At 35.0% G+C, this 22,139-nt stretch overlaps 2 protein-coding genes and 1 pseudogene across 7 annotated transcripts; all 3 read right to left on the bottom strand.

Annotated features, from left to right (window-relative positions):
- Positions 1-446: 446 nt before the first annotated feature.
- On the bottom strand, positions 447-6,405 carry LOC110427538 (putative disease resistance protein At5g63020; annotated as a pseudogene).
- A 138-nt stretch (positions 6,406-6,543) lies between these two features.
- On the bottom strand, positions 6,544-12,510 carry LOC110427446 (UDP-Glycosyltransferase superfamily protein). Of its 4 annotated transcripts, none has more exons than XM_021442976.1 (5): positions 12,384-12,510; positions 9,999-11,111; positions 8,056-8,903; positions 7,904-7,960; positions 6,544-7,017 (listed from the first exon to the last, which is right to left on the bottom strand). In XM_021442976.1, the coding sequence occupies exons 2-5, from the start codon at positions 10,954-10,956 to the stop codon at positions 6,772-6,774; spliced, it is 2,109 nt and encodes a 702-aa protein (XP_021298651.1). In that variant the 5' UTR covers positions 10,957-11,111; positions 12,384-12,510; the 3' UTR covers positions 6,544-6,771. The 4 variants fall into 4 exon arrangements, with proteins under 4 accessions (XP_021298651.1, XP_021298649.1, XP_021298648.1 ...); XM_021442974.1 differs by having other exon boundaries at positions 11,980-12,437; XM_021442973.1 differs by having other exon boundaries at positions 12,235-12,437.
- A 1,081-nt stretch (positions 12,511-13,591) lies between these two features.
- Positions 13,592-20,633, bottom strand: LOC110427400 (CASC3/Barentsz eIF4AIII binding protein). Of its 3 annotated transcripts, none has more exons than XM_021442903.1 (12): positions 19,659-20,633; positions 18,263-18,371; positions 17,957-18,162; positions 17,019-17,857; positions 16,442-16,556; positions 15,931-16,053; positions 15,068-15,123; positions 14,911-14,965; positions 14,726-14,796; positions 14,562-14,642; positions 13,978-14,066; positions 13,592-13,883 (listed from the first exon to the last, which is right to left on the bottom strand). In XM_021442903.1, the coding sequence occupies exons 1-9, from the start codon at positions 20,267-20,269 to the stop codon at positions 14,769-14,771; spliced, it is 2,142 nt and encodes a 713-aa protein (XP_021298578.1). In that variant the 5' UTR covers positions 20,270-20,633; the 3' UTR covers positions 13,592-13,883; positions 13,978-14,066; positions 14,562-14,642; positions 14,726-14,768. The 3 variants fall into 3 exon arrangements, with proteins under 3 accessions (XP_021298578.1, XP_021298579.1, XP_021298581.1); XM_021442904.1 differs by having other exon boundaries at positions 13,983-14,066; XM_021442906.1 differs by having other exon boundaries at positions 18,269-18,371; positions 19,659-20,632.
- Positions 20,634-22,139: the final 1,506 nt, after the last annotated feature.

Genomic DNA, 22,139 nt, shown 5'->3' with positions numbered 1-22,139 from the left:
GACAACTTAGAAAGAACATTTTTAAAAACTTTGGGTTTTTAGACCTAAGTCTAACCACAAAATCATCAAAATGGACCATTGGATTATAATATTTATTACTAGACTTTACTCTTTATGCATAATCTTCATCAAAGCCATCACTAGTGTCTATAAAACTCCTAGGGTCTAATGAATCAAAGTACTCACTCATGTACCCATCCACTTTGTCGGTATCAAAGTTATGCCAAGAAGTTTGACCTTTATTGTCGACATCCTCAACAGACAAAATAGTCATCATCATCATATGGACCATCATCATCTCCATCAATACATAACTGTTTTTTCCTCTTAACATACTCTCTCAAATTTTCCCTAGCAACTTCCAATTCTTCATTTGCATCTGTATCTTCATTGGTGGCTCAATTCACATCCACCTACCTATCTTCATAATCTTCACTTGAATCACTTCAAACATCATTGCTATAGCTATCACTTGCATTCACTTCATTAACTCCTTTATCTTTTTTGTTGTCTTGTTCAATAGCATTCACATTAACTCCTTGCAAATCATTATCGAAATCCTCTAATAAAGGTGTGGGTGATCCATTATCATCATTACTTTTAGTACCAGTCACAACAACATCTTCATCAAGCTCATTTATACCTTCACTAGCTTCAATTGAATCAAGAAGTGCAATAGGTAAGTTCATGTCATTAGCACAGTCCAATTGGTCTACATAAATATCTAAAGTGATCCCCTTACTTAATTGATCAACCAATTTTGCATCATTACTATAATCACCTAACAACTTCAAGCCAGTGTTTAGTGACTTCCCATCCTCAATATAGTAAACTTTCACTACCTTCCTTAAATCATAACCTAAATCGTTGGTTGTAGATAGAATAGTCCAATAGAAAATTGGATCAGTATCTCATCATACTCTGCTAATAACCCATTAACATATCTAACTCTTGGTGTTTTTACCAATTTTCCTCCATGATGGTACCTTTGCATATTTCCCAAGTCATCTTATGTAAAATAAAATAAAATAAATCAATCATTTTCAACAATTTGGCTAACTCTAAAAAAAATTAATGATCGTATAATAATAACTGTTTCGTAAATATTATTGCTCCAATCAACCCGAAAAAAAAAACAAAAAATAAATTTATTAGAGTCGTCTCTAAGCTAATTGAAGGTTGATTTAATTTAAAGGTGACGGTAGGGTAAACTCATAAAGTATTAAACATATATATGAAAAGTGAAAGGAGAAACTAAATAAGGTGCGTCATCTTCCTGTTGCTTATTGCACCATTAATAGCTAAGGTCCTTCATTAGATTTAAACCCCCCAAATTTAGTTGTATAAAGATTACTGAACAGGTATGGATGACTTTATCAATGTTTAAATCTACAACGTACAACTCATCTGTAGTCTTTTATTTCTCAACAACAAAATGAACATTGAAAAGGTACATATATCTTTTTGGAAATAGTTATAATTATGCTTAGCTATCATTATGACTTCGTGATACCTACCTAATTTGGTTTACCAAGACTATACCATTTTGATGTTTTAAACTCTTAGGGTGAACAGTCACCAAATATCTTAAGCGTCTCTAGTCTCTAGATTTTTTACTTCTTGTGCCAGAGGTGGAGAAGCCAAGCCATCTGATTTTGAATGTTTGAAATTATGCACGCATCAATTTTTCTCATTTTATAGGAAATATATATAAGGTAAACTCATCAATAGTAAAAGGATATGTACTAATTACCTGCTGGTGGAAAGCCCGATCTTTCTTTTTCCTTGAGGGTCCAGAAAAGGTGGATAAAAATTTCGAACTACAAGCATCCTTAAGGGCTTCATCATCCCAAATCAAACCATCCCACCACTCTCTCTCCTCTAATTTTCTGTAAGAATTTTGCAGTTTTGAAATCAAATGGAATCTACCTCAGCAACCAGCATTGAGATACTTCAATCTCTAACAGAGAAAGAAAGCACTTGGGTAATGGACAGATGCCCTCTAGATTTCTCAGACGAGTCAAAGAAATTGTTTTAAGCCCAAGAAATGTTATTATGTCTTAGGTGAGCAAAATCAATCCAGATCAATTATCCATCCAAATCAAATATGATTTGAATAAAACGGTTCAGTTTAATTGGTTCATTGAATCAATTGATCCACAATGTTTGATCCAATTGGTTTTTTGGTTAGTTCTTGATTTTAAAATTTTGGAACCAATTCACTTAAAAAACTAAATTAATTTTATATATATATGTAATATTTTTTTATATAGTAAAAAGAATTGATAATAAACTTAATTAATAATATATTTTAAATACAAAGGTATTATATGTACGTATACAAATCATAATCATAGTAATTTAATATTGTTATATATATTTATTTATAAATCTGTATTAATATGAAATTACAAGTTATATATTTTCAATGATATAAGTTATATTTCAATATTATAATATATGATAGTGAATATCCTACATATTAATATGTTATAATTATATACCTTAATAATGTTTCGTATATAAAATGTTTAGAACATATGCATAATTGTATAAAATATAAATTATTATATATACATTATATTATTTATACATAAGTATTACTATAATTTATAATAAACTTTATTTATATGATTTATTTAATAACTTTTTAGTTATCACCTTTGATTTTAAAACATATTGTTTATAATTAGTTATTATTTATACAAACTTTGATATAAAACATTATAACATATAAGTTATGTCATTAATTTCATCTATATATATAATATAAAGTCATATATTATATATACATATATTTAATTTATACATAAATATTACTATAATTTCTAATAGACTTAATTTATATGTATATAAAACATTTTAACATATAATTTGTACATTAATTTTATTATATAATAAAGTATTATAATTTATTATACATATATTTATTTATTCATAAGTGTTACTATAAGGTATAATAACGTTATTATATAATTTATAATTACACTTAATAAGTTTATTAGCTATCACCTTAGATTTTATAACATATTGTTTATAATTAATTATGATTTATGCAAACTTTCATATAAATATATATAACTATAAGTTAATCATTAATTTCATTATATATTATTATGGATGAAGTTTATAAGTTTATATAATATATATATGTAAAAAAAGTGATAAAATTTTGATCCATTGGCTCAAAATTAGATTAACCAAACCAATTCTATGTTTAGTCGGTTTGATTTTTTTTTATATTTAGTTGGTTTTAATCAGTTTTTTAAAAATAATTGATCTGTTTAATTTTTATATATAGTAAATCAAATCACTCAATTCACCCATTTACTCACTTTTAATTATATCGCTAAGGCTTTCTAGTGACTCACAGTCAAGAATGATAAGAGTCTCAAGGTTTCTAGCACAAACGAGGAAGTCGAGGTTGAATAAGAATGGGCAAACTCCGATGTAAACCTGAGGAATGTTGCCACGTTTACACCATTCTGATATTTTGAACTCCTTGAGTGAACAACAACGAAATATTTGAAGCCTCTCCAGATTACCCAATTCTTGTGTAAACATAGTGAAATCAAACCGTTACACTCCATGAATGTTAATTTGCTAATGCAACTCCTTAAAGTGTAGGATTTCATAATGTTGTCCACAGAAGGGGCAGCAAATATGGTTATACCAATTTTATTTATGTGATTTAAGCACTCCAACGCCCGTAAGAAGGCAACTTCATCATCAGCAGGAACTTCTACGCAGTCAAAGTACTCAAGGACTCCATTTATTTTACTATAAACTTGCAAAGTAAAAGACTGGTATCACTCCTTGGAATCCTTTTAAGTTACTAGTATATCTAGTAGCAAACTCCTGAGGTTTCGTAAATTTGTAAGGCTGGCAGGCAACTCTACTATGCTTGTTAATGACAAATTAAGATACTGCAACGTTTTCACATTCCCAATATCCAAAGGTAACTCAGCCAAGCCTTGATTCCCTGACAAATCCATAACTTTCAAAGCAGGCATAGAGCCAAAGAATCCGTTGGGAAATGATTTTAGCTGTGTATCTCTAAAGAGCAAAGTCGAGAGATTGTTCCAAGAAGGTGAGTAATTTACGTTCACTCTGCTACGACTACCCCATAAGGAGATCCAATTCGCCTCTTCCCATTTCTTGAGTTCCTCATATGTAATCGTTACACCTTTTGTTACCAAAAACCACCTTCTTTCTTTTTCCTAGACCTCGGGCTAACCACAAGGCCATGTCGTGGACTACGTTGTGCATACGAACACATTGTTCATATTCATCGCTTTCCAGCAAATATGCAAGTTTTAAAGTCGCGACTATTAGATCTGCCTGATCGCGTGGATTGGATCCATCGAAAAAGCCTTCTCCTATCAGAGCCAATAAGTTCATCAATTGACGTTATTATCCTTTGGAATTGTAACAGTATCGAAACACTTTTGAGCGGTACCATTGTTCAAGCTGTTGTAGCTAAACTTGAGTGAGGAAAAACACGATCCCCAAAACCTTCAATCTCGGATGGTTGCTATGTATCAGCTCAACTGCGAGTGCCATTCACGAGGATTTCTCGATACGCCATGGCCGACGACTGAGGAGAGCAATGGCAAGTCCTCACACCTTAAGGCAATAATTTCAGCTAATTCTGAAGCTCTGGATCATTATTCAGGATGTTTTCACCTACCGTCATCCTGTATAATTTCAAGGCTTGTTCCGGTAGCAAACACTTTACTTCAATTGTCTCCTGAGCTTCCATGGCGTTGCACAACTCCACTGAACGGGTTGTGTAAATTACTTTGGATGAATTCTGATTACCCACCTGCAGGTGGATGCCCAGTCTTAGGAGGTCGAACCGCTCCCTTACATCTTCTAACAGTAGAACAAACTTTTTATCCTTCAAAACACTAAATATCTGAGCACCCTTCTCGTCCTCGTTTGAACACTCATTCCATAGGGTATCAGAGATACCTAATTTCTTCCAAATGACTCTTGAAGTTTCTCTATATAATCTTCTTGTCTCGACACTCAGCCCAAATGACAATCGAAAAATCATGGTTCGTATATGGAATTCTTGCTAAGTTTCTTCGAGATGGTCGATTTTCGCACCCCAGATTCCACATAACCTTATGACTTGAGTTATTTCATCCTCAGTGCATCGCCATACCCTTGCCACTGCGAGTACAGCCAACAGTGTTTTCCACAAGCAACTCAGGCATCAAAAGGCGCAAACCTGGCAATCTCTCTACGATGGTGAAGTCCGACATCGGAAACAAGCTTTCACTCGTATGCCTCAAGCGTCTCGCAGATCCCAACTTGTTATATATTCGCCTTCCAATCTTGTAGGTAGATGGCAGGTTCTTGGGACAGAAACTTCCTAGACATGTATCTTGGAGTTGTGGCCTGGTTCAAATAACTCCATTTATTTCATTCACAAATCTTTCTAAACTTGTCAGCCATCTTTCCACTTGTTCTGTACGTCTCATTCGTGGGTCTTGTTCGATTGTTTCCACTTTGCGCTGTATAAAACTTCCGTGGCTGTTCAACCAGTTCCTTAATTTCTTCTAGCAAAAGTTCAAGATTATGGATATAGGACATATGCTTGGAAGTGCAAACGTGGCGATATCCAGTACTTACTCAGGCAATCCATGACTACTTTTGGACCGCAAACCGATGAAGGGAGAAGCTTAAATGGAAAAAATTTTCCATTTTCGTTTTTGCTGCTAACGAAGAAGCCGGTGGAGCCAAGAGCATTGAGACAGAGAGGCGGAGGAATTGGGAAATTTCTTTGTACGTTATTTTTAATGGCCAAAGCCAAATGCGAATGTAAATTAAATTCATTCCATTTCCGTACAATCATCGACTGTGGTGGCCAGCTGCTTGCCACTGCCAGCAAGCATTATTTAGACTGACGTATCTGAATGTTTTGCGTACGAATTACGGGGATTGTTGATTGTTGTCATCAACTGCACCTTACGAGGCATGTCTTTGGATTATTCCCCCTTTACGTAGCACCATTTTCCCCGCTACTGTCACTCAAGACCACAGATTACTGCAACTACCATCTCTCGTATAATGCATGCATGTATTACATTTGAGATAGAAAAGAACTAATTATACACTTGATATCTCAAATCTTGTAATATTTTTGTTTAATAATTAATATGGTTAACTCCACCTAATAAATAAAAAATTTTGTATTTATTTACAAATTTTCGTGTGGATGTCACGTGATGGTGAAACTTCTCTGTTCCCTAAAGCAGAAAACAAAAAATGGTTTGCTGCTCCATCATCCAGCAAACATGCAACCTTGATGCCGTGAGTTCTTTCCATCTAATTAAGCTGTGCTGAATTTGAACTTGTTATTCAAGTTCGGCTTAGTAAACGATGAGGCAAAGCTCCTCGCCGTCCCTATCATAAGGTATTTCCCTTTGTTAACATTATTATCCAGGTCAAGAACAGCAACTCCTCCCTCACTGCTACAACCTACGTTCTGGTTAGCGTACGGTGTTATATATAAGGAGTGCACCAAACAAATCATGAGACGAAAGTTCTTCATTGGTTCATGAGCTGAACTACTAAGAGCTACATATCTACTTCAACTGGGTGAATCAAAGGCACTCATTTCCTGACAAACACGATACCTGTGAATATATTGCCAACTCCATCGGGCTAAGAGTGATAGAAATTTCAATATTCCCCCCATTGTTTGTGTTGATAAAAGACAAAACAATTAAAGAATGATATGATAGTGTCCAATACGTGATGCTATTTGCTTCTCATACACCTGGTGAGAACCTCTACAAATCTCTTGTACATATGCCGCTTCAAATACTTTCTTTCTACCTTTTTTCTTCCTTCCATCCCCATTTGCTTCCTCGCAGATGGGTTCTTTAGGAAAAACCTCAGATTCCAGGCAAGAGCTTGGGCCCCAGGGTGCCCCATGGGGTGAACAAGCCCTGTTACATTGTTCTCAACTATCTCTTTTGTGCCTCCAGCGTCAGTCCCTAACACCTGTGCCCATATCATATATATATTTGTCAGTATACATATTTGTTTACCACCACTTCCGAATCCAGACAGTGCCAAATAAATATGCTATATTCTCAATTTTCATCACTAAAATAAACAAGAAAATCACATAACCTACTTTTTATGCATGGTGCAAAATTTTCTAATTGTACATGATTCTGTTGCTTTAACATACATATTTTGCTCTATGTCTACTACCTGCTTTGTCCATCAGAGGAAAAGGTTGGCACATGTCTTCTCCACAAAAGTGCTAACAAAAGCATAGGCCAGTATCTAGTAGTGATGTCAAGTGCCTTAAATGCATATATCTCCACAATCAAGATTACCTTAGCCGGCAATTTTTCTATCGAGTAGACATTATTAAGTTTACTACTCAAGATTAGGTCTCCAAAAAGGAACATTTCAGGAATAATCTTGTCCCAATAAAAAATAATCATAAAGGAATTCATAGTTTTATACATGAGATACCTGATTCATGAAATTGTCTGCATTTAACTTTGTTCATGTGGTCAAGATGATAAAACAAACTCTAAACTAGTCCACATGTATGCACTTACATTTAAAAGTAAGTGCCCACACATGCACAAAAAGGTCGACAAGACTAATGCAATGAGTATCAACAAACATAATAATGTCATAGACTTGCTCCATGACATATAAGAGGAAGAAGAGGATGAAGGCAACTACAAATGCATCTTCACACATTAGGAGGAAACACCATGCTGTCAATCATAGGATCTGTCTGTAATACATAGCAGGTCAGATTTCCAAAGCAAATGTTATCACAAGCTTAAGCAGGCATCATCCAACAACAGCCGTCACATTGCTAGCATAAACAAAGCCAAGGTAAATGAGTTAGTTGTCTTACCGGAAGGCCAAATGCCATTGCTTCAACAGTCACTCTCCCAAATGTTTCTCCTAGTCCCTGTAAATAAAATTTAGACATCATTACATGTTTTCCATTTAATTCAGAAGAAACTTAGAATTAAGATAAAAGTGTTAATTAAGTGACATCATCACCTGGGAGTTCATGACATATACATCTGCAGCCGAATATAGTGAAGCAACATGTGTAGTTGCAGGAGTCCAGAGTACAGACTCTGACAACTTTGCATGCTGAGACAAAAATCTTAAAATTTCCTTAACGTAAGGTATCTTATTGCTCTTAGATCCAACAGAACCAATAAGAATTTTAAGAGTTTGTTCCTGTGTTCCTTTGCTATCAAACAACATATTCCTTCGTCTATGACTGCTGTCAATGCTGACAGCATTTGTGCTATTTACAGACGTAAATAACCTCAAATCTGTAGAAGATACATCAACATTGCTCGACTTTTGAAGCAAACCTCTTAAATGATGCTTTACAGTCAAGGTAGATTGATCTCGCCTGATATCCAATGACTTTTTAACTTCAGAATCAGTTTGCAAAGGATCTTGATCAATCATAAGGCCTGCTGCTTCAAGAAGCAAGAGCTGGCCCTTTCCAGCATTTATGCTACTTAGAGACATCACAAGCATATCATTATCTGTCAAACCCATCTCTTTTCTTACTGCATCCCGCAACAATTGCCTTTTCTCTAGCATCTTTTCAGGGCTAGCAGATGGAGTATTTAAAGAACAAGGAATGCCAGCTACAAAAGCCAGCTCATCATTAACAGCAAGTGGAACAAGAGCAGGCTGAGATCTCAACTTAATATTTTCTTCTTGGCACCAGCTAAGCCACTGTTTACTCTGCAATTCAGATAAGAAAATAAGCATTTTCACTCGGTTTAATACAAGCTTTGACCGATCAAAGTATTCTCTTCTATTTTCCATGATCCACCAAGCAATTTGACTTCCCCCAGCTGGAAAATGAGCAATATACTGATCTGAAACCAACACATTGCATCCAATATTAAATTACAGTCAAATATAAGCAAGGTATTATGACCCAAAACTCTAGGGAACTATGTTGATCATGCTTTACTGGAAATGACTGAGAAAGATAACAACGTATGGCAGACCAACCAATAGAAAAATCAAGTTTTCTAGAGAATTTTATAGCAAACTAAAACAAGTACACACACATACACAGTTATAAAAGATTTCAATAGCTTTTCACATGGTTTTTAGGTTATAATAACAGGGAGTTAAGAGGACTAATGTCAAATAAAGATTAAGAAATTTTTTACATTGACCTCAAAAGCTTAAATTAGATGCCTATTGCTATTCCACGTACAGGTGAACAAACAAGGATAATCAGTAAAATGCATACAACTGCCTATACGCTTGTGTGTCGGTGAGACCACGAGAGATAGGTCTGCTTTGGTGATAGAACTGGTGAATCCAGTACGTTGTTAGAGAAAACTTTTTGCATTGTGAATCAAACCAGTGTATACTATCAGTCACTCTTAACAGAATTGGACAATTCATGAAAGAGTATAGTCCATCAACTTAAGCAATAAGGCAGTTATTATAACTTGTTGAAGCCATATATACTAATATAGGAACATGTTGGATCATCTTAATTAACGGCATGTACATTGTTTCCTACAATAATATGTAATTTTCTAAAAATTAAAAAATAGTAGCCTTCCAACTGACAATGATCTTAATTTCTATGGAGGTCAGTTGGTGCTTGAAGGAGGTACAAGAAGATGCTATTTTTACTCAATAAAATCACGACATTGCAAAAATATGAAACTGAAATCAACTATCCTTTTTGATTATCTTATCATAGCATAAAAATGGATCAATAATCTCAATGGAAATATTATTATACACAAGCTAAGGCATGATGTCAGATTTCATGTTGAATGAGAAGTGAATTATATATATCTCAGCACCACAAGTTTAAAACACTATGCAGCTAAATGGAAAAATCCTGCAACCTTGTATTGGATAATATCTGATCTTCATATCGACTAAGCAATTACTTTCAACTTAGAAGAAAAATTTAAACAATTTTCCAATAAATATCTCACCAATCCATGATGCACAGACTGCTGATCCCGCAATCACAAGGTCTGCCTTCATGGCAGTTTTGAAGCTAAGATCTGCTCTGTCCTCAATCACTTTGATCCTTCTCCTTGCAAGCTCAGACATCAGTCCCCCCTTTTTACTGAGAACTACAGCAGATACTGTAGCTCCACAGCTCAAAAGCTCTGTTGCCAACTCCATCATTGAAATTGGAGCCCCAGTCATTGAGAGTTCATGAAATACCAACACTAATCTTCTAGACCAAACAAGGCGTGCAAAGTCCCCCTTCCTATCACATGTTCCAGACCGCTTTTCAGGACTCCACTCCAAAATTCTGTCCTCAACTGACCCAAATGGTCCAACAAGCAATCCATAAGTAGAATTTTTCTGCAGAATTTCCTGTTCTTGCCCCTCTGTTTCTCCATTTTCAATGTTTATTGTTGCTTTCCGCTTCCCACGCATCTTGCGCAAATTACGCCCTGCTCGTTTACTCCTTCTACTCCTTTTCTTGTTAAATGAAACATCATTCCTCTTCTTGGCCAAAATCACATCAAACTTTCCATCGCTGTAGACCTGAGTTTTGTTTGTTCCATTATTCACTGCCACCAAACTGTCATGAGCAAGCAAATCTCGTCGTGGGTTCTGTTCAGCATCAATTAGTCCATTTCTTGGATTACCATTGAAACCCAAAAATTCCTCTTTGTTATGACCATGAGCCCACCTGGATTGGACATAAAATCCAAGGTAAGCCCAAAGAGTAATTAAAAGCAACCAATATACTAAGCGGTTGCTCCTAAACCACTGAAAGCCACCAGCACCACTTCTAGCTTCTCTTCTAGGAGTTCGGCTTGAATTCAATCTCCGAAATGTAGGAGAACTCTTTGGAGTTGATCTTCCTGACAGACTGGACTTAAAGCTACCTTGCCTTAATGACGATGGTCCCTTGCTGACACTTTCCTCCATTAGCTTCCAGCTAGATATATTGCTGACAACCTAAATCAGTATTCTTCATATGTTAGCCAATATCAACAACATACAGCACTTTAAGGTCTATGTCTGTTCTTATAGCTCCAAAATGCTTACAAGCTCCTTCTTCTACAGCTTTCTAAACTCCTAACCTACATCAATGAAGAAAATACAGGTTTGTCAGACAACAGCATCAATATATAACGCATGAAGACTACAAAATATGGTTTGCATAAAAACAGGTAAGGAAAACATAAAAAATACAAATTTATAAAAGTATTGAATCTTGCATTAATTCTCAATAATATAACGAATAAACAATAGCCTGGCGTTATTCTAGCAAATTACAGCTATCAGACATCATGTTCTATATTTCGGACTACCAGAAGATTGAAAAGCAAGATTTTGATTTCCTTATCTTTCTTGCTTTAAATGCTTTCATTATCAGCAACTAAACAATTAAACTGATAAAGAACCATGTGTAAGATTTTCAAAAGTATCCTCAGGTTCTAAAGAAACCTCAAATTTAGCAACAACCAAAATAGATCATAAAACTACATTTGTTTTTCAATGATCATAGATTTACAATTCAAAAGTCAATTTTCCTTACACTTTCTTAGAAATCAATCAAAGTTTATAATAATCAAGAACCAAATCAAAGAATGAAAACTTATATTCTTTGTAACTCAATATCAAAAATAGCAAGGCAATAAAAATCAAGGATTTGATCAGACAGCAATTTACATACTTCAAAGTTCAAGAAATACTAAAACATCATCATAAAAAAAGAATAATCTGTTTCCTACCAAACAATGCCTAGACAAAAACTACTTTCAAATTACTATTTGCACTCATTCCGTAACACTTTCTTAGTAACTAATCATCATCTTGAAATGAAAAGCCACATTCAATAAATCTTAAAAAGTCGAGATCGTTTTTTTTCTTTTCACATACTCTCTCAGCAACCAAACAGTTCTTATAAAAAATAAAAAACGCAACAAGCTCTTCAAATTTCATTACATTCTACATTTTCTTTTCTTGCATTTTCTCCACAACCAAACGCATCTTTATGCTTCTAACCAACTTAGCACTCGAATATCAAAGCTAGAAAAAAAAACAAAACCAAGAAACCAACTAATCAAACTTGTAACAGTTACAGGAGCTTAAGAACAGTAAAAACGGAGCACTAGAACTTAAGATCACAAAGTATTCAAGAAAATCTCTTAATAGTAAACATAAAACCAAAAAAACAAAAAAGCAGCTAGTTTAGCTTACACTAAAAGATTCGAAGAAAATGAAGAAATCATTCCTTTTTTCCGTTTTTGATCTCTATTGTTGATTGATCTAAGTTTACATTAAAGAAAACAGTTGCAAAGAAAGAGCTAGAGAGAGAGAAAGAGAGTTAAAAAGGAAAAAATGGTTACAGAGAGAGAGAGGGTGGGAGCTGGGAGGCATTAGAGAGAGAAACAAATGTCTGAACTTTTCATTTCGCTGAAACCGATCGCACGTGCGGGCAGCACGTAAGAAACGGGTCTGGAAAAAAATTTTGAAGATTGGCGGGGGTTGTTTTAATGTACACAGCTGTACGGGAAGTTCTGTATGCTTCTTTGCTTTGTGGATCGTCGGATGACGCGCGACAAGGCTGTTTATATAAATCCAACGGTGACCACGTTATATGGGGAATTATTAGGAGAACGCGTGGATTAGGGAAGATTGCTGTGAACACATTTGGCATTGTTTTTGACGTAATGAGCCGTCGGTGGATTAATTTGATGGTTTTGGCCGTTGGATGTAGTGGTATAAGATTGTTGAATTTGCCTTGATTAATGAAGCTCACCAAACTCTGGGTCCCACTAGCTTCATTTATTATATAGCCTAAAATTTCAAGTAACTATCAATTGAATGATTATTAGATACAAATACACACATGTCCATCTTTATGGTCAGACCCAAAAAAATAATAATAATAATAATAATAATTTAAGTAAAAGGAAGGACAACACTTTTAACAATTTAATATCTGTCAAACTAGGTAATACCATATCCAGAATATCAAATTTAATTTAACTATCTCTTGAGAAGAGGTTTTCTTTTAAATAAAATAAGAACACACAAGGCAACAGAAGAGCTGGCATGTGTGCTTGGGAGAGTCCATATGGGTTGCTAATTAAGATTCCAAACTTTAAAGGCAGGTGGAAGAATTCTCTGGTGGGCAGTAGGGTCAAATGACTAGGGAGAAAGAAATGGACGGCTTGGTCATCACCCTATCGACCAAATTCCTAGCTTTGGGAATCCCACAATTCATTCTGTCTAAACTCCAAAGGGAAATGCATTCATTAAATGAACAACAACACACCAAGGTTATTAATGAAGCGGATGCGTTACACACTTCAATCAATCATATTATTATTTATACAGTTAAATCATATTACGAACTTATTATCGCACGTTCGATTGCTTGGAACTATACGAATCCAATGTAGATTACATTACTAGGAATTATATTCTTTATCTGAAAAATATCAAATAAGTTGTTCAAATATCTATTTCCTCAAGCCCACCACCACCTTGGTTCATCATTCTTCTATTCATACAAGTTTTAATCTGAAGAAAGATAAATTTCAAGAATAGCTACGAAAATAAAGCTTCAAAACCACTGATTAAATTAAAGAATCCACAGTATCTCAAGTAACTAGCCAGCCTTGAAAGTAGAATAAGAAACATGGCAAGGAACACTCTCAACCAGGCTTAACTCATCAACCAAGGACAACAAATAAACAACACCATCTATGCAAATTAAAAACTAAACAGTTGGCCAAGCAAACAGCTGCTGCACAATAATTCTTGTTCATATTTTTTATGGAGAGGCCAGCCAGTCTACATTTCTCACAAGCTTCATTACAAAATCAAGCCACAAGAAACACCTGCATGACACAATAATTACCAGTTTTAGGAATTTTCACTGTGTTACTGGAGGGGATAAAAAAAGAAGATATTTTCTCTAATATATATTCATACCGCACATTTAAAGAAGGGAATGCCACCCGTCAAGCCACAATAATATTCTTAAACTGAATGTAGCATGAGCAGGCGTTTGTCACATATAACTGCCAGAACAAAATTAAGAGAGCCAGACAGAGAAAGAGTTGGGTTAGAATGAATGAATGAAAAAGAAGACCTTCGATTTGTGGGAGACAATAAGAACTACCGCACATAATATACTGATTTGAACTCATTAAAGCACAAATGCCAAGAAAAAACTCCAAAACTGCCAAAATGGGGCCATGTTAATCAATGCCACAGTCTCTAAAATAGTCATCAACATTAAACTACGTAGATTACTTCTTTATTGATCAAGACCTTAACCTTTTCACATGTACCAGTAGTTACAAAAGAAATTTCCAAATCTCCCATTGGGGGTAGAGGAGGCAGAGGTGATGCATACGTATAAACTGAATTGTTACTTTTGCTTTTCTCTTTTTTTTTTTTTTTGGGACATGAAACAATTGCTAGAGAAAATTACATCTTTCTTCTTAAAACAAAGAAAATTTTAAATCTCAAACAGATTAACCAACATTAGCTAGGGGTGAAGCATAATTTACCTACAATATCCTTGAACAAATTGCAGCCCAAAGTGCTCCAGGTCAAAAGGCTGGAGATCACAAAGGGCCTGGAAGAAAGGCCTGCACCACCAAGTGATTCACACAGATAAGAAATTCCAAACATCCACAAAAACCAAGGAAAACTTTCTTAGCAAAATTTTAACCTTTATCAGTTTATTGGGACAGGATCCATCTTAAACAAGTAAATCACTTGCTAAAGCTCATCTCAGAATATCTGCATGTAAATGAAGGATAAACCAAATCAAGAAACTTGCAGGTAGCAGACAATAGAAACAGAGCAAAAAATTATCTACCCATCCAAAGAAAAAGCTTAAAAATTTCGACTTGCCTGCGAGGTTTATTTGGGTTATTTTGCCGTTGCCCAAATTCATCACTCACAAGCTCTGCAAAGGAGGCCAATTGTTTAACTACTAAAACAAAAAAATGGCAAAGGGCTGTATTCAGAAGTCCACCAAATCTAAGATCAAGGCAAGATCATTGCTTACCAGGTCTTTGAGAAGGCTTCCATTCATTATTTGGTTTGTTAGAAGTATTTTCTTTGCTGCAAAGGATGGGATATTATATATTATTAAAACAATCAGCAAGCAACAATAATAACCACTTATCATAATAAAAAAAAAACAATAATAACCACTTGAAATTTTAGAAAACATAACCAGTTACACCGTCTGTCATCTTTAGATTTCATTAGTTTTTTGCTCTCTCTCTCTCTCTCAAGCACACAACACACGCAAACACCCGTAAGCATGTATAAAAGAGGAAGTCTCAAACATTGCACTTAAGGTAAGCATCTATCTTTAAGGGTGCAAAATGTTGATCAGCAACCAATCTACCACGTAAAACATTGCAATATGAAGGGAAACATAAGGGGGGTCATTATAGAGATAAAATAACATGGGCATCAAACCAACAAAGACTCATTTAAAACAACTTCCAATAATTATTTTCCATTTCATTTTTTATCTGCACAAAATGCCAATAGTTCAATGTAAACCCATAAAGCACTATCATCCCCCAAACAACCTGTCATTTTACACCAAATCAATTGATCTGGTTTCTATAAAGACAAAGATACATCCATGTTAAATAAACAGAACTATGCACTGAACTAAAACACAATCAACTCTAAGTCATGTCTTATTCCTGATTAAAGGAATTTCTTGCAAAAACATTCCAACCAGATGTCAACATTCAAAACTGACAACAAAGTGGCAAATATTGAATGCTTCCAGTTTGCAAGACTAACGAGGACAGTTAACATTTCCCTCCCTGCTCATGGCAAGCAGATGGAAAACAATAACAATCAATGCTATTTAAGCAAGCAGGTTGAAGAAACCAAGCTACTAACCTTGAGGATCCTGTTGAAGATGCCTGTCCTGACGGACGAGCATGATAAGACCCATCAACAGCAATATAAGGTGAACAATATGTTGCCCCTAAAGCCCCTGCAGCACCCGTAAGTACTGGTAGCCTAAACATGAAAATGGAAATCATTAATGCTTTTAGATCAAATAGATAAAATAAATCAGAATAACAAGAACGAAAATAAGCAATCAAGTAAGAGATTTGGTAGTAAAATAAATGTACAAGATCAACGCGATTCCCACCTTACCCTTTCACTACAGTCAAAAGCTGTAGCAAAAGGAGATTAGCCATAAAAGGCTTATCTTAAAACTATGGGGCATATGAGAAGCTGACAATAAGTCATAAGTAAATAAGTTAAGTTTCTCTACGGAGAGGTAACTTCGTCCATAAGAAGATCAATTGCCAGTTCCGAACTAACCAAGAGATCACCTTCATTTCTCAAAGGAAACCAGATACACAAAAGAAACTTTTGTACAGGGAAAGAATTACTGTACCATGTCATTTCTGAATTTCCCATACCAAGTTGTGGCTGGGCAACATATCCAGGAAATGCCATGCCAACTGCAGGAACACTGAGACCACCAGGGTGCTGGCCACCAAATTGCATAACTGCATGCCGACCATTCAGACAAAAGCATGAAGAAATTGAGCTTACAAAAAAGTTTAATACAAGGAAAAAATTAAACTGTCCGAGAGAAAAAATAGAATAATAGACCTGAAATCTAAACAACTCAGTAGATAAAAGCTATTAACTAACACGCCACGGTATCAATTGCAAAGAGAAATAAACTCAAAACAATCTCCAAAATCTAGCCAACTCAGAAAAAGCATATCTCCTACACGTTCCAGGAATTTTATCTGATCTTAGCCAAAAGTCCATTACAGGTATTCAATGAAAATTACATCTAATATTTTTTTAATTCAATTTATATAAAAATTTGAAAAAATACAGCCCGGGAGTTAGCATGCACTGTTCCAGGTATGACGCATTTTACCCATTTTCCTTTTTACCTTGTATGGTAGATTACATTATCCAGATATATTAAAGATTAAAAATATGAAAAACTTTACCTGGCAAAAAGGCAGGAAAATTTTGATCACCATGGCTAACAGCCATATTCCCTGTAGCTCCCATAATCTGAGCTCCACCATACATAAAAGAGCCCCTACTAGCTCCTTGAACACTGCTTTTTCCCTTGCTCACCAATGCACCCTTGGATTTACTTGTTTCTGAAGATTCAACCTCTCCAGATTCATATGAACTGACTGACATAGCTGTTTTTGGAGGAGAGGAAGCTTGAGATCCAATACCAGGATGCTGGCTCAACTGCTGAGCAGCTGCTTGTGCAGAAGACTGAACCCTGCCCTGAACAGGACTTCTCTGGACAGCATTGACCTGCGTTGGTGGAGAAACTCTGTTGACTTGGCTCTGATGTGGAGCTGGCTGATAAGCCTTCTGTCCTGGAATAGCCATGCCTCTACCGTGTACCCTGGACTGCGAAGGTTGACTAGTATTACCCACTGAAGATTCAGAAGGTAGCATTTGCAAGTTCGTCAAAGGCTTTCCAGAAGCTGACGTGCTGGAATCATCTATATAAAGCTTCGCCATGCTGAGAGAATCAAGTACATTCTTCCCTCGCAATGAATTGGAATGTGACACAGACAAATTATCATCTGTAACAGAAGGGCGAAGATTCCGGCTCACACTTCCAGTTTGCACATCCTTCTTCGGAGTCAAAGTAATGTCTTTGTTGGAAGACCCAGATGGATAAAAAGGTGGGGAAGCAGAACTCAAGCTTGATGCAAAAACATGTTTCCTAGCAGGAACTGATGTAGTGTCTGCATTTGCTGCAGGTGTGAAAGCTCTACTTGAATTGGCTTGTGAAGTTTTCTCAAGAGGCTTCCCAGACCTGAAATATTTCACTCATATGTTATGCACATTTAATCACGGTAGGAATAGATGGAAACCAAAGAAAACAAGTGCATACAAAATCAAAGGTAATACTCACAATTTGTTCTGTGTTGAAGGCGCCTGACTGCTGTTTTTCACAGTAGGTTCATACCTCCTAGGTCCTCTCCCTCTCACACCCTTAGAAGCCTGGTTCTGATTGTTGTTTTTCTCAAATGCTTTGGACCTACTTCCCCTAGGGTAACCACGATCTTGTCCCCGATTTTTACTTCGAGCTCGATACCTACCTCTAGAAGATCTTCTTCCCTGGACGTGGAAGAAAAAACATATCAGTAGGGAAAAAGAGAAGATCAAATGAGATTAAGAAAGAAAGAAACAATTCATGCAAGTTGAATGTGTACAAAACCATTACGTCTTCATAATGCTTTTCCTGCAAAGTCATCTCCTCAAACTTGTCATGTCCCCATTTCCTATCATCTTTGGATTCCCACAATTTCCTTCCACCATGTGTTCGCCTAAAAAGGACAATCAAGGTGACACACAACTTAAAAATATTGATATAACTTGAACAACAAGGACATGGTGACACAAACCTAACAGTTAAAGAAAAACCAAAATGGAACAGGGAGGATTGAACCCATAAAAAGACTAAACCTGGGCAAGAAATTGAGCCCATGATAGCACAGAGTCATCAGGTTATTGGTTCAACTGTCCCATTTCTAAAGTTAATGGTCAGATTACATGCCTAATTTTTACAATATATGCACACAGACTATAAATATGGTTAGTCTTTAATTACATACATGTGTACATATATATATATATATATGTATGTATATTAATGATAAATGAATTAAAAAATATAGATAGAAAAAACCACTTGGACCATAAATGCTTATTCTTACTAAAATTTCATATACCTGTCACAGTGTTGACAGTATAGATTAAAAGTATGTTCAGAATTAAAAGTTACATTTTCATACACATAAGCAAACAAACTCAAGGAAGAGTAGTTATAAGCAGTCGTGACGTCTTTAATACCAAGGTTCAAATATTGGCCACAATTTAGGTAAGATCAGGTCACAGTCTACGTTTTATAACCAAGGTCCCGATCAACTAGCTCGTGCCTGGATCAAACCAGGTAGCTTTTATGCTCTTGAAATGAATGAACAATGACAATCAGAAAATAAAATAAAAAATAAAAGAAAAATCATAAAGCAAGTACAAGAGCTTTTGGTATGTAGGTCTACTTGTGTAACATTATGCTTGAGTAGATTATGACATCTGAAGTCCTTACTTCTCAACCCTGACTGTTAAAACTACATACTTTAATTTCATCACCAGTTATATTGGTCAGCAAGTATGCTAAGCTCTCTTGTACCTTACAACCTTACATTTCCTTATCCTGACTAATATTGGGCACTATCCACTACAAGATTCACTGTTCAAGATAATAAAACAAAACAGCTGCATACCGAGCATGAACATCATAGGTGTCAAAAACCTAAAACATTTGTTATCTAACAAAAGTTTAATTGCCATCAATTTCAATTGTGTGCATAGGGAAGTACATGGTGGGGAATGTAAGCAATCCAAGTCCAATCATTACACAGAAAAAGCTAATAGGCATAACAAATGATCTTAGTGAAACACAATGTTTTAATACTATGCCATAACTGCCATTACTTGGTAATTGATTACTGAAATGTAACTTAAACAAACAGTTAAAAATATTACCAATTAACATAGCAATTACCATGAAACAGCATAGAGAAGGAAAAAACAAAATGAAAAATGAATACCTATGACGACCGCCAGCATTATCTCGAAATCGATCATCGTGCATATAAAACGCCCCAGCAGTTGGTACAGCAAATGGCTCATTCTGTTTCTTCTCCTCTTCATCTTCATCTCCCTCTCCCACATGATTGTTATTATTATTATGATTATTATAATTGTTATTATTATTACCATTAACAATATTATTATTAATCTCCGATCCGTCCTCCACATTCCTACTCCCATCACCCACCACCGCTTCCTCCACATCTTCCCCAGTTCTCTCAACATTCCCTTCCATTTCACCTTTGCCCACTTCCTCTATCTCCTCTTCATCAATTTCTTCCTCCTCTTCCTCTTCTTCATCATAAGCTTCTTCTTCTTCTTCTTCTTCATCCTCTTCTAAGTCCAATTCTTCATCTTCATCATCATAATCCGCAGCACCGCCCTGACCGTCGGATTCATCAGAGGGAATCACTGCCCGCCGATCCATCCTCGCCTTAGTATTATTATCCTCTCCCCTTTCGCCTTCCTCATCGTCACTAGCCGCCTCTCTCCTCCGCATCGCCAACGACCGCTTCACCTCCTCTGGATCACTCTCGTACTCCACATCTTCTTCTCCCGCCGCAGCCATCGCTTTCTCTTTATTTTTTGCAAACTCGTTATAAACTCCGGAAATTATTCAAAAAGAAAAAGAGCAAACTTTGTAAAGAAGCAAAAGACCAATTTCAAAACCAATCGCCTAAAAATCCAAGAGAATCAAAACCCTAGGAGCCTCGAAATCGAAGGAAAAATTAGGGGTTTTATTTATTATTTTCATAGGACAGGATCTAGGGGGTTGCGTTATTTAGGAAAACCCTAGATTTTTATAGAGAGAGATCTTTTTGGGGATTTTTGTGTAAAAATTGAATGGAGAGGGAGGACTTTGTTTTGTTACGAAAGAGTGTTTCTTTCCCTTTTTTCCTTTTTTTTTCTCTCTCTCTCTCTCTCATTTTGGGGGTTCCGGGGGTTGCTTGGAAATGGATAGGGTTATTTTGGGGAATTTACGAGTTGTAAGTCGTAAGATTAGTTTACTGTTTGAGTTGGATTCTGATACGGACGTGAAATCACATGAGGTCTTCTGGGTTCTGTTGGGTAAAGAAGTTTCACGCCTCGGGACCAATGGGGTTTTGCCACGTTTGCATATGAAATTGAGATATTATCTTGTACACCTCTTCGGGTCTGCATTTGGCTCAACCAACGGATGTCGAAAACTATACATCCAACTAAATATATCTCTTTGGGAATATTAATTTATTTTGTAAAACTAATAATACTAACAATAGCTTAGCTAAGGATTTATAGTTACACTATTCCATTACTTGAATCCGAGCACCGTTAATCTTGATAATCTATCTTCAAATGTGTATGATTAAGATTTAAAAACATTATTTATATTTGGCGAAACTATTATTGAAATCGGATTGCCTAATAAACAAATTGTGAAATGGGGTAAATCCATTAACTTGATGATTCCTTTTCTTTCTCTTTTGGACAAATATTTAGTACCATGTAGTACCCTTGTGTATTGTTCACTTAAGGAAATATTTTAAGTTAACTCTATATCATCTTTTATAATATATATATATATATATATATATATATAAAAAAGGAGGTTCAATTTACGCTAGTGTTTAGTTTTAAATCTTTTTATAACTCTATGTATAAATACCATTTTAACAAACCAACTATTAAATTTAAAATTTAATAACTTCCTCGTACTTGTGATACATGTAAAGTTTTAAGTTATTCTAATATCTATATCACCATAGTTCATTAAATTTTAAAATTTCTTTACCATATATGCATCGATGTAGATAAATCTTAGACCGACCTACAGAATTTTGAAGATAAATTTATAATATAAAATATTTTGAGGAGTCAATATATAATTAGTAGAAGATATGGCCAATATTCTAAAAAGAACTAATCAAGAAATTAGTGAAAATAGGTAAAGATATTATTTATCTAGTACTTTTTTACTAGTAAAACTAGTCTTGATTTTGCCAATTGCAATTGTAAGCACAGAAAGAACATTTTCAACAATGGAAAACAGTGAAAATTATGTTGTTTAATGAAATAGGATATAGTTTGAGTTCGTTGAATGAGTGTTTAATTACTACTTATATTGAAAGAGATATATTTGATAATTTAGTAATGACATAATTATACAATGGTTTTTAAAATATGAAAATTCGTCAATACAATTGTAAAAGAATATATTTACATTAAGTATTTTATTTTTATTTACATCTAAATTTTTTGTAATGACATTGTTATTAATTAAATATTATGTGTGAAATTTATATTCATATATTTGTATAGTGTGAAAAAAAATACTCTTCCGTCTCTTCTTTGTATAGCCTTTTCTTACTTCACAAAAATTACACAAAAAGATTTTGATTTTGATTTATTTTATATTAAAATTTTCAAAAATTAGTTTGTCATGATTCTTAATATAAAAA

This window comes from Theobroma umbraticum, unplaced genomic scaffold, assembly GCF_002168275.2.
Source record: "Theobroma umbraticum cultivar Fairchild unplaced genomic scaffold, ASM216827v3 scaffold_34.0, whole genome shotgun sequence".
Classification (NCBI taxonomy): domain Eukaryota; kingdom Viridiplantae; phylum Streptophyta; class Magnoliopsida; order Malvales; family Malvaceae; genus Theobroma; species Theobroma umbraticum.
This window is presented reverse-complemented; position numbering and strand designations above follow the sequence as displayed.